Source organism: Fusarium keratoplasticum, chromosome 2 (assembly GCF_025433545.1).
Source record: "Fusarium keratoplasticum isolate Fu6.1 chromosome 2, whole genome shotgun sequence".
Classification (NCBI taxonomy): Eukaryota; Fungi; Ascomycota; class Sordariomycetes; order Hypocreales; family Nectriaceae; genus Fusarium; species Fusarium keratoplasticum.
The window spans coordinates 1,483,272-1,499,718 of NC_070530.1; the positions used below are offsets into that span (position 1 = coordinate 1,483,272).

The window sequence follows — 16,447 nt, forward strand, 5'->3', positions numbered from 1 at the left end:
GGAGAGAGACAAAGGGTGAAAAAAAAAGGAGATTCATCAAGCCGCAACTCCAGAGATGCCGGGGTACATGCTTGCCCAAGAATTGCCATCTCTCGTCAGCCGTATCTCGCTCGGTAGCGTGTCTTGGCTAAAGCTTCGATCACACGGCGTCCCCACACGACCAGGCCTCGTCTGTGTGACTTGTCTGCGACTTGCCTGTGACTTGTCCAAGGGTGAGGGAGCGAGTTGATTTGAGGTTGGCCCATGCAGGCCCAGCTCTTCTCTCCACGAGCCTGGTATCAGCTCGTCCACTAGCAACTCGTCGTTCAACATGTCAACTTGCAAGGCACCTTGTTTGACCGGTACTGCGGTGGTCGATCATCATGGACGGGTATGTACTTGAACAAGGGAGTCGGCTTCCAGCATCGCGAACTGTTCAAGGGAGCCGGCATTCTTGGGTTTGTCTGTGGCGGGACAGGGTCTGGACTGTCGGACGTGCGCGCCTGCGCGTCCTTGCATCCCGTTGATTGCTTCAGTTGCCGCCTCGAATTCCAGTGGCTTTTGGCTCTGCTCTGTTCTGCTTTGCCTTGCCTTGCCTTGCCTGCTTGCCTGCAGCTGAGAGAACCGATCACGAGCCACGCCACTCGCAGGCACATATCCCTGGAGACTCGTGGGTCACATCACACAAACGGTATGCGTGCATGTCCAACAACGCGAGGCTGGGCATGCCTAGGCCCGGAGCCTATCTGGGCGTGTCGAGTAGAGATTGCAACTGATGAATGCTCCTTGAGCCCCTTGATAACTCAAACACCTGTCGTTTGCCGTGGAGGTATAAAAGCGAAGCCATGACTAGTGGAGATACAGGCAACACGGCAGTCAGATTCATCAGATGTGACCATGTCTCAAAATGTCAACATTCGTACCAAAGACCCCTCCAGTTTGGTACCACTGAGTAGCCCAGTTGATTCGAGGCGATCCGACTGGTCCAGCATTGGGTCTCGGAGTCTCTCATGGCTGTCCGTGAACTTCTGAGCGTGCTGAGAAGCTGCCACGACAGCATGAATAAAACAATGCTAGACAATGCTGATGCCTGTGCGGACATTACACCGTATTGCTGTTGCTCGGTGAATGGGGGATGTGATATATACCACCCCTTGGATATCACCCGACCCCTGGCAGATGCTGTCCTCCTCTGACGACTGACAGAGTTCTCACTGGCCATTGTCTCGTTGTGAAACGACACTTCTGCCGGCTCTTGATTACAGCTTGCGCAGACTCAATCAAAGGAGCCGGCCTAGCACCCATGAAAACCATTACAGGGGAGAAGCAATTTAGTCTAGCAAAGGTTGCGTTCCTCAAGATCCTGGCCTGGTCTTGTACTGCTTTAACCCCTGCCCTGCACTCCCCGAGCTGGCATTCCCCTCTATCCGTCAGGAATGACCTCATTGACTTCTTTCCTTCTCTCGCGTTAGGGGTATATATCCGAGGCTTTGTCTACTCTTTCACGGCGCCTTGTTGGTTCGGTCAAGCTTTCTGGCTACACATCTAGACGCTCGGTGTAAGGCTGACGCCGCAAAGTAAACGTCAACTCGTATCGGTAATGTGGCTCTGTTTGCACATGCAGGTTTCCACGAGGTGAACTCGAGTTTGTGTGTCATTAGTGATTATTATCCTCATTCTGCCATGTCTATCCTTGTTGTCTATTCCCTTGTATCCGTACGCCTGTGCCCCAAACATCAACGATAGACTTCCCTCCTCCCATCATCTGCATACACGATTTCCTGTGTTGCCCCCCTTGGTTGTTCAATAAAGGCAATGTCCTCCCCACCTCTCATCGGCTGGTTGTAGTACCGCTCCAAGGGCGGCCGCGCGCTGTACTCGCGTCTTACTGCCCCTTGTTCCACCGGCAAGGTACCATATTCTCGTGCATAAGGCTGCGCAGCCTCACGGCGGCTCTCCGGGTGAACACTAGTTGCATATTGACGTACGGCTCCCTCGGGGCGTACGCTCTGCACCCGTCCGTAATCCCGGGCAACCTCATACCACACGGGTTCTGCTGGTCGCACGCTGGCCGCCCTTGTTATGTAGTCTCTTGGGCCTTCCTCCACACGCCGTCTGCCTGGCGGTGCCATCAACTCCACAGGTTCCCCTGGAGGTGCCATCGGCCTTGCTGGATATTCACGTGGCCGATGGTCCCTGTAATCCTGCGAGATGTATTCTGGTTGTGTGACGACTCGCCTGGGTATATACGTCGGCGAAGGTCGCCTGTAGATCGCCCCCCCTTCTTCGTATGTCTCCATGCCCGTCTGTTTGGGCAATGCTCGAGGCGCGGCTCGTTCGTAAATGATCTCGGGATCACCGGATCGAGCGGGAGGGGCGACTGAGTGCCGGATTACCGTTGGTCGTGGTGGTTCAATATACTCACGCCCAAAGGCATCTACAATAATCCGAGTCGGTGGCGGCCTTGGAGGAGCCATGAAGACATCTCCATCTGGCCTGGTCGATACTGATGAGGTCTCATAGGACCCGTGATATGGCCATGATGGACGTTGATGGCCCTCGCTTGGCCGAACCTGTGAGCTCGCTCTCCCCACTGACGGTTCTCCTGGATGGTGAGCCGAAACGAGTGGAGGTTGCTCCACAGAATACGGGCCGCCGGGTGCGTAGCGATCATCGGTGTATTCCCTCCTATAGACAGTGCTGCCAGGAACCGCAGTGCTTACCGCACGTCGAGAAGAGAGGCTCGGTCTGTCGTACCCTATCGGCATTCGGTCATCTGTTCCTAGACGGCTCGAGAGGGGTTCTGGGGGGTAATCGCCAGTCTGGCGCTCATATCTGACATCTTCGTAGCTGGGATCCTCTGGTTGACGCTGTGTGTACCTTTGGCGCTTGTTGGGGCGGATGTAAGAGGGAGCACTCATGGGAGATGGAGATCGTGGCTCTGGCTTGATGTACGGAGTTGGCTCGGCCTCGGGCGCTTGCCTGTCCGCCTTCCGCTTCTTCTTCTTTCCCTTTTTCTTTTCGGATGCTCCCCCGCCTTGGGGTGAGCTTTCTGGGCTGGTCACAGTGATAGGCTCGTTTCTAAGAGCAGCAACTTGTGCGGGTGTACCTCTGGATGAGTTTGAAGTTGCTTCAGCAGCCATGGGCGCCCGTCTAGCTGCTGTCAATGGTGATGCTTGAGCAGACCGCTCATGTGCTCTCATGAGAGGAGAAGGGGGACGGCTGTCAATGTAATGTTCACGGGGCTGCCGGCGGGGATTGGATCTATTGCTGCCCCTATGCCGGTCGACCTCCGTGTTGCTCGAGTCTTCAGAATGGCTTGGCCCAGCACCTGTGTCCTGGGCTGAAACAATCCTGTCCTCGGCAAACGATGTCAAGCCCGGGACTCGCCCAACTTGTGACGTATTGTTTATGCTCGAGGCACCATTGTTGGCAGATGGGTTGGCGTAGGCTTGACGCGGCCGTGTCGCGCTCGGCTCGCTCGTCTCCAGATCAACATCAATGGGATGGATTCGCGAAATTGCGACATTGCGGGCGCTGCTCGGCGGCTGTGAATCGATAGTGTCCAGGCCTCGTGCCTCTTCGGACTCGTTGCGGACGCGGGACGTGAGAACCGAGGATGGGGTGTTGTGCTGGGACGAGTAGAAGGTGTTGTCGTCAAAGGAATCACTTGCAGTCTCGAGGTTAGTAGTAGCAGGATTGTCATCATCAGGAGCAGGCCCGGCAGTGGCTTCGACGAGTTTCAGAGCCCTGGTCAACACGTCATTAAGGTCGAAGTCGGGAATAGGCTCTCCCTGAGCAGCATTCTTGACTGCCGCCCGCCGTTGCTCAACCTCGTCCCTCAAAGTACGCTCCAGTCTCTGCCGCTGCAATTGAAATTCTGCCTTGACAAGATCGTCCGACTTTTCTAGGAAAATGGGGTTGATCTCAACAGTCCCAGACCCGTAAGGCTTGTTGACTTTGGTTGTGCTAGGGGGATTGGCAGGCAGGCCAGAGCTCGACGCGCCTGGCTGCTGGGCTTTCGCGACAGAGTACTGCGACTCGTCTGGCTGATAGTTGGAGGCACCATTTTCGATGGTGACATCTATTGGGTGGATGGAGGATTGCACAGGTGCAATCAGATTAGCCGGAGGCTTGATGCTTGGGTGTTTACCAGAAAGAATCGTGTCTGAGAATCGCACGATCTTCTCGTACTGATGGAATCGATGACGCTGGGCGCTAGACAGGCCGAGGAGCTCATCCCCGCCAGCAAGCTGCCCCTGAACAACATGTCCCTGTGCCATGTCGGCAAGAAACGAAAAGCACACGTCGCGTTACCCAGTGCCTATCCAAAGCAAGGGCGCCTTCAAGTCGGCTATGCGTAAGCAAAAGATCGACGAGTAGCGGCGCGCGAGACGCGGAATTTAGCAGATGCTTCTTGAAATGCGAGATGGACAGTTGATGTTGTTTGGAGGGGAGGGATGGCAGCTCGTGGTCCGCTGCGATAAATTAATTTAGGCGGTGTGACTGGCTGGATGTGGCAGAATCGATGATCCCAGGTGGCACCCAGCCGTCACCGACCTGCATCGAAGAGCTTCGAGGGCTTGATGTATCCCCACTGAAATAAAAATGCATATAGATACGAGGAGCTCTTTTTGATCTAGGGCATATCGCATTTATATGGTTCACATATACTTAATCCAAACACTCTACTACGTGTCATTCCATACGCCATCAAGGTTCACCGTCATTATCACTTACAGGACTGTTGGGAGCCAGGCCTACCTACCTACCCATCTCTCTAGGATAAAGATAAAGCCCCCTCGAGACTTGCAGTTTAGATCTAAGTTCCAAGGGTGCGAAATGCCATCATCTTGAAGCACGGCACTTAAAATGTTTTATGTAAGGGGGACACCTGGTCGTAAAAAACATGAGACGCTAAACCAGCCATGCATGCCTCTGCAGTTATCACGACAAAATAGACTAAGTCTAAGGCAGAAAAATATCATAAGTCATTAAATAGTATTAGAAATCAATTATATTAGTATTTCCCTTACTTATTTTGCTTATGCTTAGACTATACAGTTACACTTTTCTACTATCTCAGCTAAGCGCGGGCGTCTTGGTGTCTCAAGTTTTGTTACGACCGCGTGGGGGACTTCCTCACTGGAGATGACATCCATACCATTGACTTGACCATGGGAGACAGCTCCACTGTCGTACTCGGGCTCCCATTGTGGCGTCCCCTGGAACCGAACCGATCATTGAATCCTTCTAGACTCGATGTAGAGCTATGCATCTATACATATATGTCTTATTGCTTATACAAAGCATCAGCTATATTTCAAATGGGGCAAGAAAACCCATTTCACTTGTTTCTCTATCATGGCTCATGCTCATGATGACTTGTAGTTGCACGGAGCCTCCGCTCCCGTCATCGGAGATCGGAGCTGTCCACGCAGGTACGGTGGGGATTATTCAGCTACGCCGAAAGAGTCACTGGTGGTGGGTGGGCTACGACGTCAATATCGCTCCTATCATCGATTGAGCAAGTGCTAGTCTTCGCTTTTGGCTTGGATCGCCCTCAAACATTTAACTCGGCTTTTCTTGTTGATGAGCCATTCAATGTTGCAACGACGACCACGTGTCTCAGCATTTATTTCACTCAATCCCATCTTCAGATCTTTGGTCCTTCCCCCTTCACACCGTGTCTCATACCCGACATCGCACCTTCACTCTTCCAACGTCAACAGTCGCCTTACCAACACAAAGATCCGTGCCAAATCAACCATGGGCAGTACTAACGGCGTGAGCACCGGGAAGCCGGTTTTGTTCTTGTAAGTATCCTTTGCCATGCCATTGAATGAATGGCTTGAGCTGACACGTGCGCAGCGACATTGACAACTGCCTGTACCCAAGAAGTGAGTTTTTAGAGAAGGGCCTATGATGACTACAAGCTAACCGAGAATCGAGGCGCCAAGGTTCATGACCTGATGGCAAAGCTTATTGACGAATACTTCTCGAAACACCTGGAGTTGCCCTGGGATGAGGCTGTGAAGCTGCACAAGGAATACTACACCAACTATGGCCTAGCCATTGAAGGTCTCGTGCGACACCACCAAATTGACCCTCTTGATTACAACGCCAAGGTGGACGATGCGCTACCTCTCGAGGGAATCATCAAGCCTAATCCTGAACTTCGGGAACTCCTTGAGGACATTGACAAGACCAAGGTCACCATGTGGCTCTTCACCAATGCGTATGTGAACCACGGCAAGCGGGTGGTTCGTCTTCTTGGCATCGACGACCTTTTTGATGGGCTCACCTTTTGCAACTATGCCGACCAGCCCTTGATCTGCAAACCCGACCCAGAGATGTACAAGAAGGCTATGCGCGAAGCAGGTGTGGAGCGAGTGGAGGATTGTTTCTTTGTTGGTATGTTTGCTATCTTGCGTCTGTTCTTATTGAAATTGTGCTAATGAACTATTAGATGATTCTGCCTTGAACTGCACACAGGCCAAAGAGTTTGGCTGGACAGCTGCCCATCTCGTTGAGGAGGGGGTGCAGGCTCCCGAGACCCGGGCATCACAATATCAGATCCGCCATCTCAGAGAGCTGCGTGACATTTATCCGCAATTTTTCAAATCGGCAGCAGGTGCCGCGTAAGTGTTGACTGGGTTAGATTTGGACGAATGAGAAGAGATCGCACATGGAATATAGACAAAGCCCTTGAGAGGTGGCGTTCAAGGCACTTCCCGGAATGAGATACCATTTGCGTTATGCATTCATTAACAAGCTCGACTAAGCCTGCATGGATCAAAGCCCTGACCTGTCGTTGCCCAACCTGAACTCCTCGCTATTTATGCAACCATAAAGATGTTGGCACGTGGCACCAGAGAAGCACGGAAACACTCAAGGACGTCGGATGCTGCTGATGACAGAATCCAGCTCGGACAGTATTTGGTCCTTCTCCTTGATAGCTTCTTGGCGCTGGGCCTCGGCGACCTTCAAATCCTCCTCGAGTTCCTTGATGTATCTTTCCTGATCCATCTCGCTGTTGTCCAGGCCTGGGAGCGAGGAGATGAGCACTTCAATCTGCTGTTCCTTGAGAATCAAGTCTTGCGACAATTCGACCATTCCAGCTCGAAACTCGTCCGGGGGTAGGGAATCGACTGCAGATAGTTAGCATCTAGGCGCATTTTATATGTGAAAATCGGGATGCCGCACCCTCTTTCGGGGCATCTTTAACGTCGCGAATCTTGTCGTTGGGACCGAAGGTTTCCAGATCATGTCGCTTGTTTACATAGTGTAAGCATGCAACGAATTGCTGCGCAAGCTGTTTTTATATGAGTTAGCTATAGTATTGGCGAGGACGGAGAAGAAGCACAAACCTGATCAACAGCATCCTGAAGTTGAGTCAAGCGATCGCCCATGGTGGTGGCTGTCGGGTTGCTGGACTCCCGCGATAGGTAGTCTACTAAAGTGCTGCACGGAAAGTCGACGTCAGTTCACTACCGATGCGCTATCACGTGAAGATAAGCCGGAGGGCGGGGAATCAACAATTCCGGCCGGCAATTATTGGGGCTCGATCTTGGGAAAGTGAAGTGAACACCGTTGTCTCTGGATGAGCTATGACATGATTGGCACAGTGTGGTCCAAGTGGCAGTAATATCATGTTCGCTCTTTCATAATAAACTCCCAACCCGCATCTCTCTAATTCACCACCGTGCTTGTTCGTTTTCCTCTTTTTCTAACTCTTCTCTACACTCTTTTTATTGAACACCTTGCACAATGTCCTCTCCACCTCCTCAGCCCGGGCCGGGCCAGATTCCCATGCCCATGCCTGGCCAGCGACCGACGCCCGAGCAGATCCAGGCCATGCAGCGCCAACTCGCCATCGACGCCGAGAAGGCCGGCATGACTGTGCCCGAGTTCATTGAGCACATCAAGAGGCAGGCGCAGGAGCAGATGCGAATGCGCGCCCAGCAACAGGCACAGCAAGGAGGCCACACTCACGGCCCCGATTGCAACCATGATCACGACCATGACCATGACCACGGCCACGGCCACTCTCACCCACAACAGGGTCGCCCCCAGCCTATCACTCCTGGACCTCCCAACCCCAAGGCCATCGCTCTCGCCAAGTTCCTCCGAGGCCAGGAGCTCAAGCTTCGAACTGTCATCTTGAATGGCGAGCGCAAGGACATGTTTCGAGGTAGGTTGGCTCGGCGCATGAAGCTATTCACATACTAAAACTGCACAGTCAAGCGAGCGCTCCGAGCCCTGCAGTCCCCCGCGTACGAGAAGGCCCGGAAGAAGAACCCCCTTCTGCCTGAAATCACCGACCGAGCTTCTCTCGAGAACACCTTCAAGCTGCTCCCCCTGAGCATGCTCGCCCTGCGAGTCTCCAAGATTGAACCCCAGGCTGGTCCTAACGGCAAGAAGCCCAAGCGTGTCAAGGGTCAGTGGACTGTCAAGATCGAGCAGCAGCAAGAGGCCAAAGACGACATGTACTACGTTTGGCTATGGGAGGGTAGTCAGATCAAGCGCCAAATTTACGCTGGTCTGGCTCTTCTCGCCATTTTCGCTATCGTCCTGTACCCTCTTTGGCCGTTGGTACTTCGCCAGGGCGTCTACTACCTCAGCTGGGGTTTGCTGGGACTGCTCGGTTTGTTCTTTGTGATGGCGATCTTCCGTGTTATTCTATTCTGCATTACCTATTTCACCACACCTCCCGGTCTGTGGCTCTTCCCCAACCTTTGGGAAGACGTCTCGTTTGTGGACAGTTTCAAGCCTGTGTGGGCTTGGCATGAGGTCAGTAGAGGTCTAGTGGAGGTGAAACTAGAGGAATGCTAACTTGACCACAGACGGAAAAGAAGAAGAAGAAGAAGAAGTCGGCGGCAGCTGCTCCCGGAACCAGCCCCAACCCTGCCTTCGCTGCTGCTACAGGACAAGTTGCGCCTACAAGCGCGACGACGACAGGCACAGATACCCAAGTCAAGACTGGTGTACACCAACGGCACTACGAGGCGCCAAAGGTCGAGGAGCTGGCGGACGACGAGTAGATCTTGTACAAAAAGTTGTGAACCCGGGTGGTTGGCGTTTTCTGGAATTGTGTATCAACATTTCTTGCTATTTGTGCAGTCATTGGTAGTAATGGAGCAGGATGTCTTCGATATAAGACATTAGTCAATACGAGAATGCAGCCGATAGTCGTTGGTGCTGTGTTTCTTGATACCTACTTGGCGTTGATATTTCCTCCTCAAGCTGGCTTATATACATGAGTACTCGCATTCTTTTGTGCTTCAAGTTAATCGAAGATGGATTTGCTTCGCTATACACATGGACCTAATGGTAGGCTCATTTCACAAACCTTCTTTTTCTTTTCGGGATCTAAAAACAAACCAAAGCTCCTCGCCGGCCAGAATCCATGAGAACAGCAAAATCGAGTCGCCTCGCTCTCCGACCCCCTTTCCTGGAGGCTCTACAGTACTACCTATTGAAACAAGCAACAAACCAATCCTCGCGCCTACAGCTCCTCTCACAGGAACGCCCCTAGGAGCATCATGGCTCACAGTTGAAGATGCTTGTAAAAGAACGTCCCGTCCTTGAGCTCCCCTGTTGGACTCAGACCATACCTGGGGATCTGGCCGAGCTCGATGTAGCCAAACTTTCTATACACCTCCTCTGCGACACTTCCAGCTTCGGTATCGAGGAGCTGTATTTGAGACCAATCCGGTTAGAACGTTTCTTCCGACAACACAGGGGGTTAACTTGATCCAACTTACCAGTACCGTCCTGCCGCGCCGCGCCGCCTCAGCTTCGAGAGCGGAAACCAAAGTCCTGGCACCTCCTCTGCCGCGAAACGTCTTGTGGACGAGAAGTTTCTCTACCACGCCGCGGAAGGGTCCCGTCTCGGAGGATGGCATGGCAAGCATAACAACGCCCATAACATCGGACCCTTTCGGCCGAGAGCCCGGCTCAGACTCGTTGAGGAGGATGAAGATGAGACGCTTGCCATCGGCAACCTCTGCGATGCGTTCCTTCCACCAGGCGAGGAGTTTCTCGTGGGATAGAGGGGGGAGGAACGTGGCGATGGTGCGGTCATGGGTAATGCAGGATGCGTGGATGGCGGCGAGATAGGGGATCAAGTGGCCGTGCTGGCCCGGGGAGAAGAGAGCTACCGTTCCTGCGCCAGACATTTTGAACAAGTAATTCGTATGAGTTGAGAGTATTTGGAACAAAAGCTGCGCAGTAACGGACGTGGGAGTTGTGAATAAGCCGTCAAGGAAGGGTATAGATGGATGTTAATGCATAGCCCACATGGGGGGAGGTCTTGTGGTTGTCTCGAACTTGGGCCGCAACAAGTCTGGTTTCGATTGCCCAAAGGCGATTATACGGCGAGTTGCAGAGGCTGGTCGAGCGATGTTGATGGTTGGTGAAGCTGATGCTGGGCAAGATTTTAGAGGCTTATTGATGAGGGGATATTGGTTCGTTCTCCGATCAAGCGGACCAAGACCAAGACATCCCAGGTTAGACTCAGATCCAGGAGAAGCCGAGTAAACTCAACTCAATTGACTGGTAAACGACTGGGCAAAGTAGAGCTAGTATGAGGGAGAGGGAGAGGCAGAGTAGAGAAGAGACTCTGGTGTTATCAAGAGGTGACGGTTCGGAGAATATCGGCACAGGAAGTTAAAGGGTGAATGTCGACGGAATGGGTACTCCGTCAGTAGTCCAGAAATGACGGGAATGAATGAATTCACTGATGAATCCTCCGTCCAGCAAGAAGAAGAAGAATCACAACCCATCCACCATTTGCAAGGTTTCGTATGGAGCCGCCAGGAAAAAAATCATCCGAATTTTCAAGCCCCTGCAAGCCACTGCGGCGAGCCCTGGAAGACAGCGAGTGCCAGCACCTTCCAGCGTCTCGGCGCCGGCGCCGGGCCCCTGAGTCTGCTGCCCAAGGGGGACTCGCCAGGTGGAGTCAAGTTGCCGGCGGACGGGGGTGACTGCACCTGCCGGGACCCTCTAGCTCCCGCCGCAACGGCTCCGCTGTCCTGCCCTGGGCTGTCCTGCACCACCTTTACACGCAGGGCAGCCCTCCATCAACCGAGCACGACACACACCTTCAAACGTGGAATCCTGTCGAGGCAGCGGAACCGGGAGAGGGTTGCACGCCACCGTCGTAGCAGATTCACGGAATAAATGGCGCACCTACGAATCTGGCAGTTGGCAAGCTGTTGAAACGTGTGTGGCTTTCTTGGACGTGCGTGTCCTGGATCGTCTCTTGGGCTCTGAGACCATGTCAAGGGACGAGACGATGTTGGATGGGCACCAGTTGCACTCATACAGTTGCTCATTGTCCCCAACATCCCCCATGAGCCACAGGAAAAGACCCGGCGCTTGTCCAAACTACACACGACCATGTACAAACACCGTTGCCGCTTGGCCTGTAAGACGGTGCTGCTGCGGCTACACGTTGAGTGTTGGGGAGAAGCAGCAAGAGGACCACGAGATTCGGTTACCAGGACGAGGATGATGCACGACAACGGGTTTCAGATATCAACATCCTCGGCTGTTGAGAGGTAAAGTCGGTGAAGAAGGGGCTAACTGGTCACCTTGCTCACTCGGGCCGTGGTGGTCTTTAAAAGAGGGTGGTATACAGCAAGCAGCCTAAGTGCTGCATCCCGTCAAGTGGCGAAAGGCTTGGGGAGGGAGCCCTATGGACGAGCTTCCATGAACCCGGGAGCAGGGCCCGGCATTCGAGCCAGGATCCATGGATGCTCTTGCTGGGCCAGGCACGCGACAATCCGGGGCTTTTAGGTACAGCAAGTAGTGCCTATGCTTAAGAACCTGCCCTGACCGAGTTGTGGTGTTTTCGATAAGCGAGAGGCCGCTGGTGATGGAAATGTGGACATGGATGGCTATGGATCCATGGACGGCAGTGGAACTAGTTGGTGAGTGACGAATGCTTGGCGACCAACTTAGATGCAACTAACAGTTCAGCCATCATTCCTGTTTCAATTGAGGTTGAAGCTGTTCTGGATAGGTACCTACCTATCTACCTACTCGATCACTTATTACTCGTCAGCTGTCACGGCTCAAGCTGGCCCTGTTTGCAGATTACATACGTAGAGGCCGTGATGCGGGGTCCAGAAGCTCTCAGGGTGCGTGTTATTGAGCGGAAAGTCTCAGTCAGGCCTGGCCGGGCTGAAAGGCATGTGGATGCCCGTCCGTCTATGAATGGCAGCTCAGCTCAGCTCCAGTCAATTCGATCGATCCATTGCTTCTCCGCTTCATGCATCTTCCGAGAATCATCATCTTCCTCCACCCGCTGACTTCGGGCCGTTCCATGGCGTCAGCTTGTCACTGCCACTGCAACCTCATCTCGTCATCTGCTTGATTACCTGCATTTTGGATAAGCTAGTCAGCTACAGCTCGAGTTGCATTTATCCTGTCATCTTGCCCCATCACCAACCGTCTCTTGATATCCCTCTCGGCCTCTGAACATCAGGTCGCGTGCCCCGTCGTACGACATGGACTTCTTCAAAAAGGTTGGCGAGCACGTCGAGGGCCTCAGCCAGCAGGTTGAGAACGCCTTTGGCGGCAAGGAAGAGCAGCAGCATTCTGAATCTCACGGCGGAGGGAGCCACAGCTATCACGCCCAGCAGACCGCCAACAACCGCTACCAGTCCTTTGCCCCGGAGTCTAGCGGCAACGCCAAGTGGTATGTCGACGGTGCCTCTTACTTCTGGGCCGTCTCGCAGGCGATTGAGCGTGAGTCGCAGCAGCCATCTCTACTTACAGTTATCCAACAGCGGTTATCTGACGCATGGTAGAGGCCCGGGAGAACATCTTCATCCTCGACTGGTGGCTGAGCCCTGAGCTGTACCTCCGTCGTCCTCCGGCCAAGAATGAGCAATACCGCCTGGACCGCATGCTCAAGGCCGCTGCCGACCGGGGTGTCAAGGTTTATATCATCGTCTACAAGGAGGTTGAGGCAGCCCTCACTCTGAATTCGGCGGTGAGCTCTGTCGGGCCCGACGGGCCGTGAAGGTATGCTAACATGTCTGTTGGTAGCATACGAGAACCTCTCTGGAGAAACTCAGCGACAATATCCGCGTTTTCCGGCACCCTGACCATCTCCCTACTGGCTATGATCTCACCAAGGAGCTGGGCAAGTCGTTCAAAGCTTTGACCAACATGGATCTGGCCAAGGCTTCTGGTGATGCCATCAAGGCTGTCTACGGTACTGCAGACGGCATTGTCCTGTACTGGGCACACCACGAGAAGTTGCTCGTTGTTGACAATGGAAAACTGGCTTTTATGGGTGGACTTGATATGTGTATGGGCAATTACCATCTGCTGATTTTCATCAATTACTAACAACAACCTCAGGTTTCGGACGATGGGACACCAGCAGTGAGTTATTTGGATGCTACCCCTGCTTCTGTTACTCACATCAATAGGTCACCCGATTGCCGACGCTCATCCTGGTGACTTGGACGCTATCATCTTCCCTGGACAGGACTACAACAATGCCCGAGTTTATGACTTTGCCGATGTTCAAGACTGGAACCAGAACAAGCGTAGGGGAACCATGCATTGTTTCTTAGCGTGTCGTCCTGACCTTTGATAGTTGACCGTACCAAGAGCTCTAGAATGGGCTGGTCTGATGTGGCTCTGAGCATGAACGGACCCATTACTAGCAACCTTGTCGATCATTTCGTCGACCGATGGTAAGGTGCTAACCTGACTGTATAGAGCCCGTTGCTAACCCCTGTAGGAACTTCATCTTCAAGGAGAAGTATGCCAAGAAGAACCCAGGCAAGTATCACAAGCTTGAGCTACCACCGTCAAACTTCTCTGGTCACCGGGGTGGGCACTCTGGAGAGGACGATGACTACCTGGGCGGCTTTACGGAACATTTCAGCCGCGGCATGAACAAGCTCATGTCGTTTGGAGATGATGATGATGAGCCGCGTCACCGTAGACATCGATCCCGCGATGGCGATATGCCTCGAATTCAGCTGACTCGAAGGTATGCTGAGGAAAACACCTTCTTGCTGTCCCTGCCTGACTTGTTATAGCTGCTCTGAGTGGTCTTCTGGCCATCCTGTCGAACACTCCATCGCCAATGCATACACCGATGCCATTCGCAACGCTAGACACTTTGTCTATATCGAGAACCAGGTATGATACTTGATACTGCTTCTCTGACTATGCTAAGTATGTCAGTTCTTTATCACCGCTACCGATGATAAGCAGCGTCCTGTTAAGAACAAGATCGGTGCTGCCATCGTGGACCGAATCGTTCGTGCCTTTCAAGAAGGACAACCCTTCCACGTCTGGGTGCTCATGCCAGCCGTCCCTGCATTCGCCGGCGACCTGCAGGCCGAGGAGGCACTGGGAACTCGCGCCATTATGGAATTCCAGTACAACTCGATCAGCCGCGGTGGCTACAGTATCATCGAGCAACTCCGCAAGGCCGGTATCCGTGACCCTGGCAGGTACATTGGATTCTACAACCTCCGCAACTATGACCGCATCAACACGTCTCGAACCATGGCTGATGTGGAGGCCCGCGCCGGTGTGTCATACGAAGAGGCTAGAAGGGAAAGGGACCAGGAGCTCGGCGGCTACCCCGACTCAGACTATCGTGGTGGCGACGAGAACCGTGGATACTCCGAATCCAGGGGATATCAATCCGAGTCCAGAGGATATCAAAGCGAGAGGTCTGGTGGTAGATATGATCGAAATGACGATCGTGGTGGATATTCCGATTCCAGATACGGTGGTAGGCCCAGGGATGATGACTACCGTGGAGGATATCAAGACAACAGACAGGGCGGTAGGGATCCATACAGCCACCCGAATGCCGATCCTCGGTTTGAGGGCAGACCTCAGCGTCAGGAGTACCAAGGAGGGTACTCTAGTCCTACCTATGGCGGTAGGCCACATGATGACGATTATGGCCGCCGACCCGACTCTCAAGGCTACGGCCGAAGACCTGAGCGCGACGACTACCGTCACCCCGGCGCGGACCCAAGGTTCGACGGAAGACCGGAGCCCGGTCGGTACCAGGGAGGACACGAAGAGTCGAGGTACGACAGTCGACCACAGCGCCAAGAGTATCAGGGCGGCGGATACTCTGAGCATTCGAGATACGAGCAGAAGACGACGACGTACGAGCAGCAGTCCGGCCACTCTCGCCCCTCGCACGATCGATACGACAGATATCAGCAAGAGGCCCACAAGGTTGCGGATAGGACTCTCGACACCATCAGTGCTTGCTACATGGACCAAGGCCCAAGGGTTACTGACCTGCGCTGGGACGGCAACCCTGAGGATGAGATCAACGCTTTCGTGACTGAGGAACTCTACATCCACAGCAAGCTGCTCATCGTCGACGATCGTCTTGTCATCTGCGGCTCAGCCAACCTGAACGATCGTTCCCAGCTAGGATCTCACGACTCCGAGATCGCTGTTGTCATCGAGGATCCCACCCCCGTCGAGTCCTACATGGACGGCCGCCCCTACACGGCCTCCCGCTTTGCCTCGTCTCTCCGGCGCTACATCTTCCGCAAGCACCTCGGCCTCATCCCCGACCAGCGCTGGGATCAGCCCAACCAGAACTGGACTCCCGTCGACCGTGACCCCAACGTCTACGACTGGGGCTCCCCGGCCGACCTCCTGGTCCGCGACCCGCTGCACCCCAAGTTCCAGCAGCTCTGGACCGACACGGCGCGAGTCAACACCGAGACCTTTAGCCGGGCCTTCCACCCCGTGCCCAACGACCACGTCCGCACCTGGAAGGACTATGACGAGTTCTTTGCCAGCCACTTCATCATCCCCGGCAAGAAGGGCCAGAAGCCCGAGGAGGAGGCCAAGAAGGGCAAGGTCGAGTACGGCCACATCGTGCGCGAGGAGTTCCCCGGCGGCGTCAACGAGGTCAGGCAGTGGCTGTCGCGCATCCGCGGCACCCTGGTGGAGATGCCTCTCGACTTCCTTGTCGACGTCGACGATATTGCCAAGGAGGGTCTGACGCTCAACGATCTCACTAATGAGCTCTACACCTAGATAGTTGGAGGGAGGAGGAAAGGGCAGATTGGATGTGGCACATGGGTGGATTGGACGCGGATGGATACATCTAACGCCGGTACTTTTGTGTCTTACTGGATCATATCAGTGAATGCCACCTTGTTTCTCACTAGCTATACTCTTCCATATTGTCGTCTCTGGCTTCACCCAAGCACCATGCCAAGTTCCAGGCTGTTATCCCACACGGCCCGCCGCGACGGATGCAAGCTCCCAGGCCGTCGAACTGCATGTAACACGCACATCAATCAACGACTGCACAGCCGAGAAAAGAGACGAGAGAAAAGGGCCAACTTGTGTAGCCAGGCGAGCAACGCAACGCACAAATGAGCGGGCGAGCGAGTGAACATGGCATAACGGTAACTGACATATGCAAGCGGTGCGTTTCCAC

The 16,447-nt window shown here is 53.8% G+C and overlaps 6 protein-coding genes across 6 annotated transcripts; 3 read left to right on the forward strand and 3 right to left on the reverse strand.

Annotated features, from left to right (window-relative positions):
- Positions 1-2,496: 2,496 nt before the first annotated feature.
- Positions 2,497-4,262, reverse strand: NCS57_00239700 (uncharacterized protein; the record flags this gene model as incomplete). Its single annotated transcript, XM_053052428.1, has 2 exons — positions 2,497-2,584; positions 2,629-4,262. The coding sequence occupies 2 exons, from the start codon at positions 4,260-4,262 to the stop codon at positions 2,497-2,499; spliced, it is 1,722 nt and encodes a 573-aa protein (XP_052917674.1).
- Positions 4,263-5,550: 1,288 nt separating this feature from the next.
- Positions 5,551-6,624, forward strand: NCS57_00239800 (uncharacterized protein; the record flags this gene model as incomplete). Its single annotated transcript, XM_053052429.1, has 4 exons — positions 5,551-5,795; positions 5,851-5,879; positions 5,932-6,393; positions 6,449-6,624. The coding sequence occupies exons 1-4, from the start codon at positions 5,572-5,574 to the stop codon at positions 6,622-6,624; spliced, it is 891 nt and encodes a 296-aa protein (XP_052917675.1). The 5' UTR covers positions 5,551-5,571.
- A 246-nt stretch (positions 6,625-6,870) lies between these two features.
- Positions 6,871-7,391, reverse strand: NCS57_00239900 (Mediator of RNA polymerase II transcription subunit 21; the record flags this gene model as incomplete). The annotated part of the gene is made up of 3 exons (XM_053052430.1): positions 6,871-7,130; positions 7,186-7,294; positions 7,350-7,391. 3 exons carry the CDS (start codon positions 7,389-7,391, stop codon positions 6,871-6,873), a joined length of 411 nt encoding a protein of 136 aa, XP_052917676.1.
- Positions 7,392-7,749: 358 nt separating this feature from the next.
- On the forward strand, positions 7,750-9,023 carry NCS57_00240000 (Translocation protein SEC62; the record flags this gene model as incomplete). The annotated part of the gene is made up of 3 exons (XM_053052431.1): positions 7,750-8,173; positions 8,222-8,772; positions 8,826-9,023. The coding sequence occupies 3 exons, from the start codon at positions 7,750-7,752 to the stop codon at positions 9,021-9,023; spliced, it is 1,173 nt and encodes a 390-aa protein (XP_052917677.1).
- Positions 9,024-9,529: 506 nt separating this feature from the next.
- On the reverse strand, positions 9,530-10,160 carry NCS57_00240100 (N-acetyltransferase domain-containing protein; the record flags this gene model as incomplete). Its single annotated transcript, XM_053052432.1, has 2 exons — positions 9,530-9,676; positions 9,747-10,160. The coding sequence occupies 2 exons, from the start codon at positions 10,158-10,160 to the stop codon at positions 9,530-9,532; spliced, it is 561 nt and encodes a 186-aa protein (XP_052917678.1).
- Positions 10,161-12,494: 2,334 nt separating this feature from the next.
- Positions 12,495-16,038, forward strand: NCS57_00240200 (Phospholipase D; the record flags this gene model as incomplete). Its single annotated transcript, XM_053052433.1, has 9 exons — positions 12,495-12,735; positions 12,798-12,982; positions 13,039-13,303; positions 13,357-13,380; positions 13,428-13,547; positions 13,598-13,697; positions 13,745-13,999; positions 14,049-14,151; positions 14,197-16,038. The coding sequence occupies 9 exons, from the start codon at positions 12,495-12,497 to the stop codon at positions 16,036-16,038; spliced, it is 3,135 nt and encodes a 1,044-aa protein (XP_052917679.1).
- Positions 16,039-16,447: the final 409 nt, after the last annotated feature.